The sequence below is a fragment of the Cyprinus carpio genome, chromosome B8 (genome assembly GCF_018340385.1).
Source record: "Cyprinus carpio isolate SPL01 chromosome B8, ASM1834038v1, whole genome shotgun sequence".
NCBI classification, from domain to species: domain Eukaryota; kingdom Metazoa; phylum Chordata; class Actinopteri; order Cypriniformes; family Cyprinidae; genus Cyprinus; species Cyprinus carpio.
Genome location: NC_056604.1, coordinates 22,986,398 through 23,001,305, shown reverse-complemented (window position 1 = coordinate 23,001,305; position 14,908 = coordinate 22,986,398). Strand labels below are relative to the sequence as shown.

The 14,908-nt window shown below is 35.9% G+C and overlaps 1 protein-coding gene across 2 annotated transcripts; it reads left to right on the top strand.

Annotated features, from left to right (window-relative positions):
- Positions 1-361: 361 nt before the first annotated feature.
- LOC109054360 (G kinase-anchoring protein 1-like) lies at positions 362-14,467 on the top strand. 2 transcript variants are annotated; one of them, XM_042730161.1, is made up of 12 exons: positions 362-518; positions 1,303-1,537; positions 1,760-1,921; positions 2,014-2,091; positions 7,510-7,642; positions 7,722-7,750; positions 10,071-10,214; positions 10,367-10,453; positions 12,310-12,373; positions 12,457-12,527; positions 12,615-12,692; positions 14,152-14,467. In XM_042730161.1, exons 2-12 carry the CDS (start codon positions 1,310-1,312, stop codon positions 14,191-14,193), a joined length of 1,116 nt encoding a protein of 371 aa, XP_042586095.1. In that variant the 5' UTR covers positions 362-518; positions 1,303-1,309; the 3' UTR covers positions 14,194-14,467. The 2 variants fall into 2 exon arrangements, with proteins under 2 accessions (XP_042586095.1, XP_042586096.1); XM_042730162.1 differs by lacking the exon at positions 362-518 and adding an exon at positions 582-1,181.
- Positions 14,468-14,908: the final 441 nt, after the last annotated feature.

The window sequence follows — 14,908 nt, the reverse complement described above, 5'->3', positions numbered from 1 at the left end:
ATATGTGACCCTGGACCACAAAACCAGCAAAGACTATAGACATCCTTTGAAACCAGTCAAGGTTCACATTCAGTGAAGGCTCATTTTTACATCATCTGAAAGATGAATAAATAATCTTTCCATTAATGTGTGGTTTGATAGGATAAGACAATATTTGGCAGAGATACAACTATTTGAAAATCTGAAAACAATACAATGTATTGTTGTCTATTGCTACAAATACACCCATGCTACTTATGACTGGTTTTGTGCTCCAGGGTCAGGTACTGCAGTGTATATACATTTATAGAATTAAATAATTATAAGTTTTAGGATACACACGTCTTAAGTGACACAAAAACCGTTCTTGTGGTTGATGCAGCTGAACTGAGATTGAGCTTCCTGAGCGTCAGAGCGCCACCTGGAGTGAACACCAGCAACATTGACACCCTCGAAGCTTTGTGTCCGTTCAGGCCGCCATACTCTCGCCTGTGTTTGTACTTGCCCCGGAGCCGAGGATACCGACAGTCCCAAACCAGGTGAAAGTTTGTTTAAGTTAGTTCGTTTTAATCGCGCCTGCGCTCAAATGTACACGAGACCTTCTGACTAGAAAACATGTTCAGGAAAAATGACATCGATAGCACGCGTTTGTTACTTGTGTTCAGCACTGACGAGCTAAAAAAAAAAAAGTCCTAGCTAGCGACATTTTAGCTATCAAATGATGCGATAACTAGAACTGCAGTTTGTAGTTTTTTTTTTTTTTAAAAAAGGCCTAAAATATAACGACAGATACATCGGAGCTGTTCTTACAAATACAGCAACAGTCGGTCATTTACTAACGTTACATCTTTTTATTTTGTGAAGTGCTTATAATTCTACAGCAAACAGATTTGGGATTTTTCAATGCGAATTCAAGCCGGTTTTATTTGTTTCTGTCAGTTCTTTATATTACCAGATATGTCTATGTTTTCCCAGCACTGATTTTTGATTGATATGAATCAGTGTTTACACCAGCACTGACCATTAAACCACACGGACATTACAGAGACGTCTATTTGACATCTGCAAGACCTATTTTTTAGTGTTTGCTCATCTGCCATACATCTATAGGACGTTTCCTATCAGCTGTTAATTAGACGTTTATTAGATGTCTTGAAGATGTTTATGATTTAGAATGAATGTAAAACAGAGACCTGTCAGAGGTTTGTACACAGCAGATGCTTCCCAGATCAAGCGATCTTTAGCAGACGTGTGTGTGCTGTCTGAGAAAGACTGATGCAGTGACTGCTTGTGTGATGTGTTTGTTGATCGTGTGCTCGGCAGGTTCAGGATGGCATCGGCGATGATCTCGGTGCCCACCACGGCGTCCCGCTTCGCTCTGCTGCAGGTCGACTCGGATTCGGAGTCTGATTCGGATGCGGGGAAACCGAAGGCGGGTCGTGGAGCAGGGAAGCCCCGCTCGGGGAAATCTCCCAGCGGGAAGACCAACCAAAATAATGACAAAAAGAAAGAGAAGAGAAGACGAAAGAAGGAGCAGCAGCAGAGTGAAGCCAATGAGGTGAAAATATCTATCTATCTATCTATCTATCTATCTATCTATCTATCTATCTATCTATCGATCTTATCGGTCTGTCCGTCTGTGTTCTGTATCTGAATGAGTGTTGATGTTTATAACATCCTTTCAGGCACAGAGGGTGGTGTGGTGTGTTGTAGTTGGTCTGTTTTGGGTAAAGCATCAGCTGAATGACTAACACCGAGTGTTTGTTGTTACACACTGCAGCTCAGAAGTCTTGCTTTTAAGAAGATCCCTCAGAAGTCAACAGCACCTCCCTCCACGCTGACGCTGCAGGATTCGGCCAATGATCTGATCCCCCCGGCGGCGGTCCAGCGCGGCTCCAAGCCCCAGGAGAGCTGGCAGGAGTGGAAACAGAGAGATGAACAGGTAAGCTTCTCACTAAACCTCAGAATGGACTTTCTCATGGCCCTTTTCTCTCCGGCTTTATGCAAACGTCTTCATGCTTGTGTCTGTCCCAGCTGACCAGTGACTTGTATGAGGCGGATCTGGAGAAGGCCTTGATGCTCAGTAAACTGGAATTTGAGCAGCATAAAAAGGTACCATACTAAGAGAAGATTAAATTTAACGACTCTAAAATGCCATGTAGTGTAACCATCAAGTTAAAAGTAATAAGAGGGTTGCCAGGTTTTCACAACAAAACCCACCCAATTGCTACTCAAAACTAGCTCAATCGCATTTTCAGACCTGCCAACCTGTACGCATTCTGACCTGAAAGTACGCTGGTACGGTTTGTCACTCTAAACTACGCAATAATAATAATTATAATTTTTTTTTGCATTTAAATAATTTCTGCGTTTTATTTCTCTCCTAGTAGCCTATAGTGTATAGTTTCATGTCAAAGCGGCTCGTGCTCGCCCCTTCAGGTGCTCTGACAGAAAGGCTGCGTGAGGCTGACAGAGATGCGCTGTTTAATGTGTTTGAGGTGTGCTGTTTTCCTTAATGCATAACTCATATTTCACAGATATATTCTCCATCTGTAAATGTTAAGAAAGTCATGCAAATATTTCCATTTTGCTGTCAGAAGTGCATGAGCTAAACTCCATAGACTTCATTTAGAACAAGCGCCGCCGCGCGCCAAACAGACAGAGCTCAATGAAATGGGAGAGCAATAAAGGCTGATTTATGCTTCTGCGTCAGACCTACGCCATAGACTACACATAGACGCACACTCAATGCCGTAGCCTGACGTGCACCTCTCCAAAAATCTAACAGCGTGTCAATTCTACGCGGACCGCAAGTGCTGTGATTGTTCTGCTAGAACCCCTTCCTCCGTATGTACTTGAGTTTGGTGTGTGTTTCTGTGTCTGCACGTCGACGCGGACAACGACGCAGAAGTATAAATGAAAACTGACGCATAGCCTACGGCGTAGGTCCGACGCAGAAGTATAAATCAGCCTTAACTCTGACTAAAACATACATTTTGTTGAAATATTTGTAGTTGGACAATAAATGTGACATGTAGAATTTTAACCCTACAAATATGTGTATTTGTGTGATAGCACTAACTGTAAAGTGTAAAGGGGTAATCAAAAAAGCCTTTTTACTCAATTAGTCTGTGCTTGTTATTGTTTTCATTTTTAGTTAGTAACTTTAACTTCTGCTTTAAAAATAATTTGTTTGTTTTTAGATTGCAGTGTTACAATTTAATGTGATTTTAACCCTTTTTTGCACGTAATAGTTGATGGTACTCAAAAAAAAATTCCAAGGCTGGCAGGTCTGCGCTTGCAGTGTGAAACCGGCGTAAGACTGCAACAGCACTCACATGAACGCTCCCGATAAAATTATTTAGGCTAAGCATCAACATTCACAAACCACTGTTCACTGTTATTTTTAACAGAAAAGAATGCAACGTGCTCGTAATCAGGACTTCATAAGTGGAAATAGGGAGTTTCCGAAAGCTCGTGAAGACAGCAGAGAAGCGTTCTCGCTCAGCACAGTGCATTGCATCGTTTTGTTAACTTTGTGGTTTATTATTTTGAGTCGTTTGGGACGCGGTAACACGTGGCCCTCTCACAATATATTACTTTGCAGATCTATCACTCTTGCCGCTCAGGAATGCTCATTCAGTCATGCTGCATGTATCATAAGTTCGGTTAGCGCTCACACTCACTGATCTATATATAACTGAACCGCGCTCTGGACCACCTCTTCCAACCGAGCCAGGGATGGCTAAACGAACAAAGCGCTTTATTTGTTTAAAGTGTTTGCAAACCAAATACTATTGCACTGTTGTTCATATAGTAGTACTTTTAAATGAAAAAAGGGCACTATACCTTTACAATACCACAATATCCTTTGAGCTTAAAGTGGAGACCAACTCCTTCTCTCTAAACTGCAATAATGATACAGCATAGATTAAACTCTAACAGAAAACAATTTAAAATAAAGTGATAAGTATAAATTAATATGTAATATAGATAGGATGAAAAAAACTAATGTGAAACTAGTTGAAGAGATATAGAAATAACGTGAAGTGCATCACAAATGTCTAGTATATTTGCTTGCTTTATGCTGCAAACACACAGGTTGCTATCAAGAGCTTCATTTAGATTCTAGTTACCTCATTCTGAAATGATATCCTAATTTTCCTGATATAATAATTTGTTTCATGTTCTACCACATGATTATACATGGGGCTATGTAGGTCTTCCTAAAATTAAGCATGTTAGTAGAGTGTGTATATGCAAACCTGTTGATGTTGATGAAAGGTTTATTGTTTAAATTGTAAAAAATGACAAATGGCTATTTGAAGTTGAAAATGTTTTTTTATTTTTTTTTATTTTTTTTGTGTGTGATACTTTTATTCCACAGGACACATAACATTTAACAAAATTGACATTTTTGTAACATTATGAACATTATTATTTTAAAGAAAGTTTTTATTTTTATTTAAATTTTTGAAATGTTCTTATTTTATTTTATTTTTTTACTTTCTATTCATCCAAGAATCCTGAAAAAAAAAAGTATCAGGGTTTCCACAAAAATATTAAGCAGTACAACTGTGATGCAGAAATTGCATATATATATGTATATATATGTATATATATGTATATGTATGTATATGTATGTATATATATGTATATGTATGTATATATATATATATATATGTATATATATGTATATGTACTGTATATATATATATATATATGTGTATGTATATATATATATGTGTATGTATATATATATATGTGTAATATATATATATATATATATATATATATATATATATATATATATATATATATATATAAACACTGGCCAAAATAGTGTTGGACAGTTTCATGGCTATATTTGCACATCCTGGTGGCCAATATTCAATGATTGCATGTTCCACCAGTAAGAGCAGAGTGTGAAGGTTGAATTAGCAGAGCAATAGCACAGCTGTACATAAAATATTGCAATGCACACAACGTAATGAGAGACATATCAGAGTTAAAAAGTGGACAAATTATTGGTGCGCTTCTTGCTGGCGTATCTGTGACCAGAACAGCAAGTCTCTGTGGTGTATCGACTGCCACAGTATCCAGGGTGATGTCAGCATACCACCATGAAGCTCACTGCAGAATTAAACGTGCACCTCAGCTCTCCTGTTTCCACCAAAGCTATTCATTGGGAGCTCCGCAGGGCCAATATACATGGTCGGGCTGCTATAACCAAACCTTTGGTCACTCGTGCCAATGCCAAACATCGGTTTCAATGATGCCAGCAGTGAAAATCTTGGGTTGTGGACCACCTTCACTATGGTGTGGAGAAGACCCAAAGAAGCTTACCACCCGGACTGTTGCATGCACAGCATGAGTGCAGCATGGGGGTGGATCAGTGATGGTTTGAGCTGCAATATCATGGCATTCCCTGGGCCCAATACTTGTGCTTGATGGGTGCATCACTGCCAAGGACTACCAAACCATTCTGGAAGACCGCGTGCACCCAGTGGTTCAAGCATTGTACCCTGAAGATGGTGCCTTGTATCAAGATGATAATGCACCAATACAAACAGCAAGACTGGTGACAGAGTGGTTTGATGAACATGAAAGTGAAGTTGAACATCTCCCATGGCCTGCACAGTCACCAGTTTTGAATATTATTGACCCAGTTTGGGGGGTTTTGGAAGAGCAAGTCAGGAAACATTTTCCTCCACCAGCATCACATAGTGACCTGGCCACTATTCTGCAAGAGGAATGGCTTAAAATTCCTCTGGTCACTGTGCAGGACTTGTATCTGTCATTCCGAAGACGAATTGATTTTGTATTGGCCGCAAAAGGAGGCTCTACACCATACTAATAAATTATTCTGGTCTAAAACCATGTGGTTCATTTTCATTTTCCAACCCCTGTATGTGTGTATATATATATACAGTACAGGTCAAAAGTTTGGAAACATTACTATTTTTAATGTTTTTGACAGAAGTTTCTTCTGCTCATCAAGTCAAAAAAAAATTTATCAAAAAAACAAAAAATAAATTATATTGTGATATATTATTACAATTTAAAATAATAGTTTTTAAATGTAATATACTATAAATGATCATTTATTTCTGTGATGCAAAGCTGAATTTTTAGGATCATTATCACATGATCCTTTAGAAATCATTCTAATATGATGATTCATTAAAAAAGTTGGAAACAATTCTGCTGCTTAATATTTTTTTCAGAACATGTGATACTTTTTTTTTAGGATACTTTGATGAATAAAAAGTAAAAAATAAAAAAAAAGAAGCTATGTTTTTAAAATATAAATATTTTGTAATAACAATATACACTACTGGTCAGTAATTTGGGGTCAGTAATTTTTTTTCTCTTTTTTTTTTTTTTTAAATAAAATCAATACTTTTATTCAGCAAGGATGTGTTAAATTGATAAAAAGTGATAGTAAAGAAAAAATATTATTAGAATATATATTATTAGAATTTGTTTTTTATTTTGAATAAATGCAGTTCTTTTTAACCTTTGATTCATCAAATATATTAGACAGCAGAACTGTTTCCAACACTCATAATAAATCAGAATATTAGAATGATTTCTAAATGATCATGTGATAGACTGGATGTTACATGTGACACTGAAGACTGGAGTAATGATGCTAAAAATTCAGATATGCATCACAGGAAGAAATTATATTTTGTAATATATTCACATAGAAAACAACTATTTAAAATTGCAATAATATTTCACAATACTGCTGTTTTTTCTGTATTTTTGATCAAATAAATGCAGCCTTGATGAGCACAAAAAACAAACTTTAAAACGTCTAAAAATAGTAATGTTTCCAAACTTTTGACCTGTACTGTGTGTTTTAAATGGTTCAATTACACAATTGATTGTGTATGTTTGTATTTATCAGTACAACCTTTAGGAGCATAAAATACATCTTTTAAAGTAAAAATCTCACTGACCTCAAACTTTTGAATGGTAGTGTACATAGCATAGTTTAAATGAACTGGGTAATAGTAACTCAGAAATGCAACTGCATACAATGAAAGTGAGTGGGGGTGGACATGCTAAAATTACGTTCCTTATAATACATTACACATTAATACATTACATAAATTACTATAAGTTAAGTTCAGTTCTTCTTAAGGCCATACAATAGTTTGAGGAACAGAATTAAATTTAAATTATAGGTGTTCAATTGCTTTAAGTGAGCTTCTGCCTGCTGTTCATATCTCCACACTGTCAAAGCATCAATGTGCCTCATGTTCATACTTGTGGAGGTTCATTTCTAGCTCTTTAAAATGTAGTGACAAATGTAACTACTCCCTCTTGTGGTTACAGTGAGATGTTAGTCAAGAGGTCTGTATGTAATACTTGTGTAATATAATGATTGCAGTTGATTGTGTAATTACCATATCAGCTATTTTCAGTGCTTGCTTTACATTTTCGTGTTTTTTTTTTTTTCGTATCATTTTCAACTAGGAAGTACATGCTCTTTAATGTGTAATGTTATAATCTCTCAAGGATGCTGAAAGAACAGAGACGGCGTCACCAAAAGCAAAAGCAGGAGGAAAGAAGGACAGGAAAAAGAATCAGCAGGGGAAGGACAAACAAGTGACTGTGTCTCTTAAAGACTTCCAGCAGGAGGGTGGCGTGGGTGAGAATGCTGCTTTCTTATCGTTAGAGACAAATCACTGTTACTGTACTGCCATTCTAACTGACTGGCTCTATTACAGATCAGCTGAACAAGAAGCCTGACAGAGAGGTGAGTGATTAATATGAACATACAAGCACAGGCTAAAAAGTTTATATAAACGTTTATACATCTTATATTATTCTAATTGTGAGTTATAAAGGATGCTGCAAATTTAATACAAAATAAATGTTCTCCTGATAATATTTTAATTATTAATTAACTTTCTTTGTCTTTGGCACAATGATGTTATAAATTATTTATGATTTTTAAATAAAGTATTTATAATATAATTATATAATATCGTATAGTAACTTACAGGTGCATCTCAAAAAATTAGAATATCATGAAAACATTATTTAAAAAAAAAATAATAATAACTTTGTCACTCAGGTAAGGTAAACAGAGACCGAGACGGCAGAAAGCGCATCCTGTTTGCTTTCATTACTTTACAAAAGCGCGGTATTGTGAGTGCACACAAATAAACGTAGTCTTCACAGATTTGAAAATTTATTACTCTTATCTTATGATCAAAAATGACGGAGTGTTTTAAGAGCAAGTGAGCGCACCGGTGCCTCCATTTGTCCTGCAGTGAGCTACTGTTCAGTTTCCTCTCTCCGCACAAACATTTCTCTAGGATAACATTAGATTGAGCAGGCATGTAAAGTTGCTAATACTTCCATATTTCAAATGACAAGCCATATTCGAGGTCGATGAATGATAGGCGAGCATTTGGATGTCCTGCCCAATGTACTGTATTACCATAGACTAGCCGTTAACGATCTGTAATTCATGGACTGCAGATCACTTTTTTCTGCGACTAATAAAATTTTGGTCGACCAAGCCTCTTCTGCTCAACTAACGATTAGTCGACTATTAGGAGTCAGCCCAACTTTATATACTATTTTAATATTTAGAATGAGGTTTTATTTGTATATTTTTATTTAATTTTTATTTATTTTGTGCTTTTGTCATGTTTTTTTTTTTTTTTTTTATTAAATTAATGTTTAAGTTTTAGGTTTAGTAATTTAGAAGTAGGATTTAAACTTAGCTTAAACTAATACTATCTTTATTTCTCTTACTTGCCAAGGCAACATTTCTAATTGCTGTTACTGTTATTATTGTACTAATCAAGCGTTTCATGTGTTATTTGTTTTATCTTATTTAAACTTTTTGTTAATACAAATTTTAGATTAGAATTAGATTTTTAATCTTCCGTGAGCTAGCGTTGGGCAATATGCTCCATTTTCATATCGTCCTATCATCAGCCGGTGAGATTGCCAGTACACAATATTATTGTGCTAATTTATTTAATTATTTACTTAATTTCATTGCCAGAAAGTGAAACAACTCCAGCGCAAGGCTAAAAGCAGCCTAATGACTGAATTTGTATTTAAAATGATAACAATTTAATATAAACATTGTAAGTTATTAATTATAATGCTTAAGTTTCCTTGGTTATTCAAAAAGCAGCTACAGAAAACGAGTAAAGAATATTTACATTACCAAAGAACATTGACTTTAGTCTAGCGCGTGCACATGCGCTTTAAAAAACACTCCCATTACAATCAGTGAAGCTGTCTACACTGTATTATGATTTATTATTACTTTGCACGTACATCTGCCCTTTGTAGTTTATGATAAGAGAATTCACGAGAGAGCTGTATTCAGTCATTGAGCACGCGCACTGAACAACAAAACTCTGCAGTTTCAGCGATGACTCATTTGAATGCCTCTGATTGGCCATTGCATTCATAAGCTCAACATAATTGTGTGTGATTGGTCATAAAGTGCAACACTGTAAAAATGTGGAAAAAGAAATATAATGGAACAAATAATCCCTAATATTATTTATTATTAGCCTAATATTAATAATAATAATCATCTTGCTATTGTCAAAGGCATCAGTCACTAGCGATATCTCTGACATAATACTGTCGGCACAACCCTTCCATGAAAAACCTTCTTTTTCTGCACTTTTACTGTAATCATTTCCCTCCTTTTTCTAACTTGTTCTATTTTGGACAATGTTTGAAACTTTGTATTGCTAGCATACCTTATGATAAATCACTTCTTGTGTTCCTCATTTGTTAGTTGCTTTGGATTAAAGCATCTGCTAAATGAATACATGTAGATGTAATATTTTAGCTTTAATTAACAAAACAAGACTGATATTCATGCATTTATACATGGAAAAATACAGTTTTCTGTACATTTTAGGAAGGGGGGTCTCTTGGCATCAAAATATCTGAAAACCCTTCATGATTTCCACTTGTGATAAAGCATCATACAGTGTGTCACATGCTGATGATACGGCAGTGATGTTATACTGACTGAAAGTGCAGTGAACCATTCGATTTGCAGTTTCATCTTTCTGTTTTTTCTTTCGAAGCCTGTGAATCCAGCGTTGCGTGACGACAAGTTTTTCAACCAGCTGGAGGATGATGTGAGCCAGATCGTCCAGCGTGACAAGCGCAGAGAGCAGTACAGCAACAGCGCCAGCCACGAGGTCAACACCTCCTCAGAGCAGGAGCAGGTCAGAAAACTCACTCATTCACTCTTCTTGAGCCAGATACAAGAAAAACTACCTAAAAAAGGTGCAGAAATTGTACAAATCTGTTGTACCGCAATGTAGAATCAGTGTAACACCACAACTGTTATTTTTGTTTTCTTTCTTAAAACTCCCAGGATGTGAGAACTGAGCAGTTAAAATATGAACTGGAAAAGAAAGACCAGGAAATTATAAAGTTGAAAAAGACTATTTCACAATGGGAGGTAAGATGCAATGATGTGGAGAGATTGTTTCTTATGAGAGTTCTAAAGAACATTTGCATATGCAATAGAAATCAGATTTTTTTATTAATTTATTATTATTATTATTTATTTATTTATTTTTTATGAATGCATATTTTTCATTGAACTGTCACATGGCTGCACAATTAACTGAAAAACAACTGTGTTTACATTTACAACTGCAGTGATGAACTATTCATGAAAACTATCAATTAGGTGCTGATTCATAAGGAAATACATTTTAGCTAATTTTGGATTATTAAGTCAAGTCAAGTCACCTTTATTTATATAGCACTTTAAACAAAACAGATTGTGTCAAAGCAACTGAACAACATTAATTATGGAAAACAGTGTCAATAATGCAAAATGACAGTTAAAGGCAGTTCATCATTGAATTCAGTGATGTCATCATGCAGCTCAGTTCAGTTTAAATAATATCTGTGCAATAATTTGCAATCAAGTCAACGATATCGCTGTAAATGAAGTTTCCCCAACTAAGCAAGCCAGAGGCGACAGCAGCAAGGAAACAAAACTCCATCGGTGACAGAATGGAGAAAAAAACCTTGGGAGAAACCAGACTCAGTCGGGGGGCCAGTTCTCCTCTGACCAGACGAAACCAGCAGTTCAATTCCAGGCTGCAGCAAAGTCACATTGTGCAGAGGACTCAACTGGTTCCTGTGGTCTTGTCCCGGTGGTCGTCTGAGACAAGGTCTTTACAGGGGATCTGTATCTGAGGCTCATCTAGTTGTCCTGGTCTCCACTGACTTTCAGGGCTGTAGAGGTCCTTTCTAGATGCTAATCCACCATCTGGGCTGGATACGTACTGGATCCGGGTGACTGCAGTGACCCTCTGACCTGGATACAGACTGGATCTGGTGGCTACGGTGACCTCGGAATAAGAGAGAAACAGACTAATATTAGCGTAGAGGCCATTCCTCTAACGATGTAGCAAGTACATCGGGTGTTATGGGAAGTGTTCCTGGTTCCAGTTTAAAAATCCTTTAACGGATTTGGATATTAGAAGCGTATTAGTGTGTTATGTGTAAGCCAGGTTAAAGAGATGGGTCTTTAATCTAGATTTAAACTGCAAGTGTGTGTCTGCCTCCTGAACAATGTTAGGTAGGTTATTCCAGTGTTTGAACGCTAAATAGGAAAAGGATCTGCTGCCCGCAGTTGATTTTGATATTCTAGGTATTATCAAATTGCCAGAGTTTTGAGAACGAAGCGGATGTGGAGGACTATAATGCAACAAGAGCTCGTTCAAATACTGAGGTGCTAAACCATTCAGGGCTTTATAAGTAATAAGCAAGATTTTAAAATCTATACGATGTTTGATAGGGAGCCAGTGCAGTGTTGACAGGACCGGGCTAATATGATCATACTTCCTGGTTCTAGTAAGAACTCTAGCTGCTGCATTTTGGACTAACTGGAGTTTGTTTATTAAGTGTGCAGAACAACCACCCAATAGAGCATTACAATAGTCTAACCTTGAGGTCATAAACGCATGGATTAACATTTCTGCATTTGACATTGAGAGCATAGGTCGTAATTTAGATATATTTTTGAGATTGAAAAATGCAGTTTTACAAATGCTAGGAACGTGGCTTTCTCAGGAAAGATTGCTATCAAATAGCACACCTAGGTTCCTAACTGATGACGAAGAATTGACAGAGCAGCCATCAAGTTAATTAAGGTGATAAATAACTGTTGTGATGGTTTTGATGTTCTGCTGGAATGTGTTTTTGACTAAATCAACAACTCACTGTGATTTAAGAGTTCAGGCTTTGGTGTGATTAAGAGTATATTTGTGTTTACTAATTATTATTGTCTTTTTTCAGATAAGATATAAGGAAGTGAAGGCCAGAAACGCTCAGCTGCTTAAAATGCTTCAGCAGGGAGAGAGTGAGTGCAGAATATCATACAAGTCTGACATACTGCAGTCCAGCATTCATTCTTGTTAGTTATTCATCTTTATTCATATTCAGTGAAGGACAAAGCTGAAATTCTGCTGCAGGTGGAGGAGCTCCAGAACATTAAAGAAGAGCTGTCCTCACAGGTGTGTAATACAGTAGCTCTGGCATTAATCATAGAGTTGTATTGCTGTGATATTTTGTGCGTACCAAAATGTGTTTCCCCTTTCCAGGTGACACAATTACACACAGCTCTGGAGCAAGAGAGGTCAAAAGTGAAGGGCTTGCAGTCAGAGCAACCGAAACATCAGGTATGATACACACAACCCTGCTAGGACAATCACAGAGACATAGAATTTATTTTTAAATCAGCATAAGTTAGGGCTGGGCGATATGGCAAAAAATTCTAATCTCGATTTTTGACCGATTCACAATTTTTTTTTTTTTTTTTTTTTTTACAATTTTTAACTAGTCAACTTGAAAATGTAACTACAACAAGATTCAAGTAACTTGTTCTTTATTAACCCTCTAGTTAAAGGAAATTCTATTCCAAGTGCACCACACATGAAGTAGTTTACATGATGTAAATGTTAAAGGAACAGAAACTAAACACAGCTGTGTTGCTCGGAGACGCACAACAGTTCTGTGGTGGCTTTAAAGGTACTGTGCACTGCAAAATTGTGCAAAAACACATAATATTGTGTTTAAAATATAGCACAATATCAACTTTACTGAACTGTTGTATAAAATCACATTTAAACTTGTGATATTCGGGACAAAATCAGCACTTGTGTAATATTGCTCTCCCTGCTCATGTGATAAAGCTCATCATATGATATTAGGGATGCTCCGATCCACCTTTTTTGCCTCCGATACCGATTCCGATACCTAGGGTTCAGTATTTGCCGATACCGATATGATACCAGTGAAGTTTTTTTTCCCTATTTAAATAAATGTAGAATTTATATATCTCTGTGTGTGGAGTTTATAATCATTTTTTCACAATCTACTAGATACAGACTACTTTATTATAAAGAAAAATAAAATAAACAATAAATATGAAAAAAATATAGGCCTATATATATATATATTCATAATCTATGACAAAAATGTATCATAAACTAGGTTAGTGGATAATTCGGCAGCAAAAGTTATTCTAGAAAAATCAGTGCACAATCATTTTAGAAATCCAAACATTTAGTGAAAAAAAAAAAAAAAAACAGTATTGTGGGAAACAAATAAAAGTTGAAGCAAATTTTCAAATAGACGTTATCTTTATTAACAAACCACATATTTGAAGTCCAAACAAGTACATTCTCGCCTAAAAAAAAACAAAAAACAAAAACGATAATACTCCATTCCGTGACACAAAACCCATTATTTTTGAAATTATAGTGGATTTGAGCGTCTGCCATGACACTTGCTGTGAGAAATACTGATACAGTTACAAACGGTGAAATGGTTACAGTATCGCTTGAATATTGCACTCTTATCAGCCAATCATATTCAAGGACCAGAGAGAACTGTTGTATAAATAAATAAACAAATAGATACACTTATAATCTTTTTTTTTTCTTTGCATTGCAATAATTTCAAGATATAAAATAATCATCAAATAGATATTTCTAATTTTAAACAGAGTTTTACAGTAATGTTTACAGATAAAGATTTTTTTAAAGCAGATAATATTGGTCAAGTTTAAGAAATCCTACAGTGAAAAACAAGCATGACACTATCTCAGTTCATTGTTTTGTATTTCCTTTTTTTCAGGGGAACCGGAAGGGTAAAAAAGCATCAGACGGGGATGTATGAAGATGCATGTTAGAGGACAGACAGCTTGAATGTTTCAGCTCCTTTGTCAAGCCGATAATGTCTTTAATATCTGTTCGAAACACCACACACACTCTCTTAACCAAACTACCACCGTCACACACACACTCCCGTTTATTACTGCATAGTTCTGTTATCCTGATCACAGTGAACAGAAGGTCTGCTTCTACTCTGTAGAATAAATCCTGTTCTCTGCACTGTGAATCAAAGGCATACAATCCTGAGTTATTTTCAATAAAGATGCTAATCTACTTTTTTGAAGTGTGTTGGTTGTTCATGCTTGAAACAAACTGTTATTTAATTCTTGCCAATTATTAAGTTTTTAGGTAATTAATGTATTGACAGTGTTCAGTCCATTTACTTCACTCAGTAGATCCATGATACTTGGAGCAGGTTGTACTTGAGAACAAAAGCACTGAATAAATTTAGAGGTTATGCTTGAAGTTGACCTGTTTTGTCACTTTACATTCAATCTAATTACATTTTACACTTGATGTCTCGTATGCAGTCTAGGGATAAAAATACATTTTTGGTCCTTTAAAGGCACACTGAAGGTACAATGTATTTTTGTAATTCATTTGTAAATGTTTTAAATGCATGAATATGGGCTTATATGCTTTAAGTAAAACTCTTCTGTTAAAGGAATAACTAGCAGTTACAACAGTTGTTACAACAATAAAATTGTTGATGTTAACTA

What these genes read in the sequence shown, in the direction of transcription:
- LOC109054360 (XM_042730161.1), top strand. Translation starts at nt 1,310, where the DNA reads ATGGCATCGGCGATGATCTCGGTGCCCACCACGGCGTCCCGCTTCGCT. An exon ending in CCAGCAGGAGGGTGGCGTGG is followed by an intron (nt 7,643 to 7,721) that starts GTGAGAATGCTG and finishes GCTCTATTACAG; the next exon opens with ATCAGCTGAACAAGAAGCCT. An exon ending in CCTCCTCAGAGCAGGAGCAG is followed by an intron (nt 10,215 to 10,366) that starts GTCAGAAAACTC and finishes TAAAACTCCCAG; the next exon opens with GATGTGAGAACTGAGCAGTT.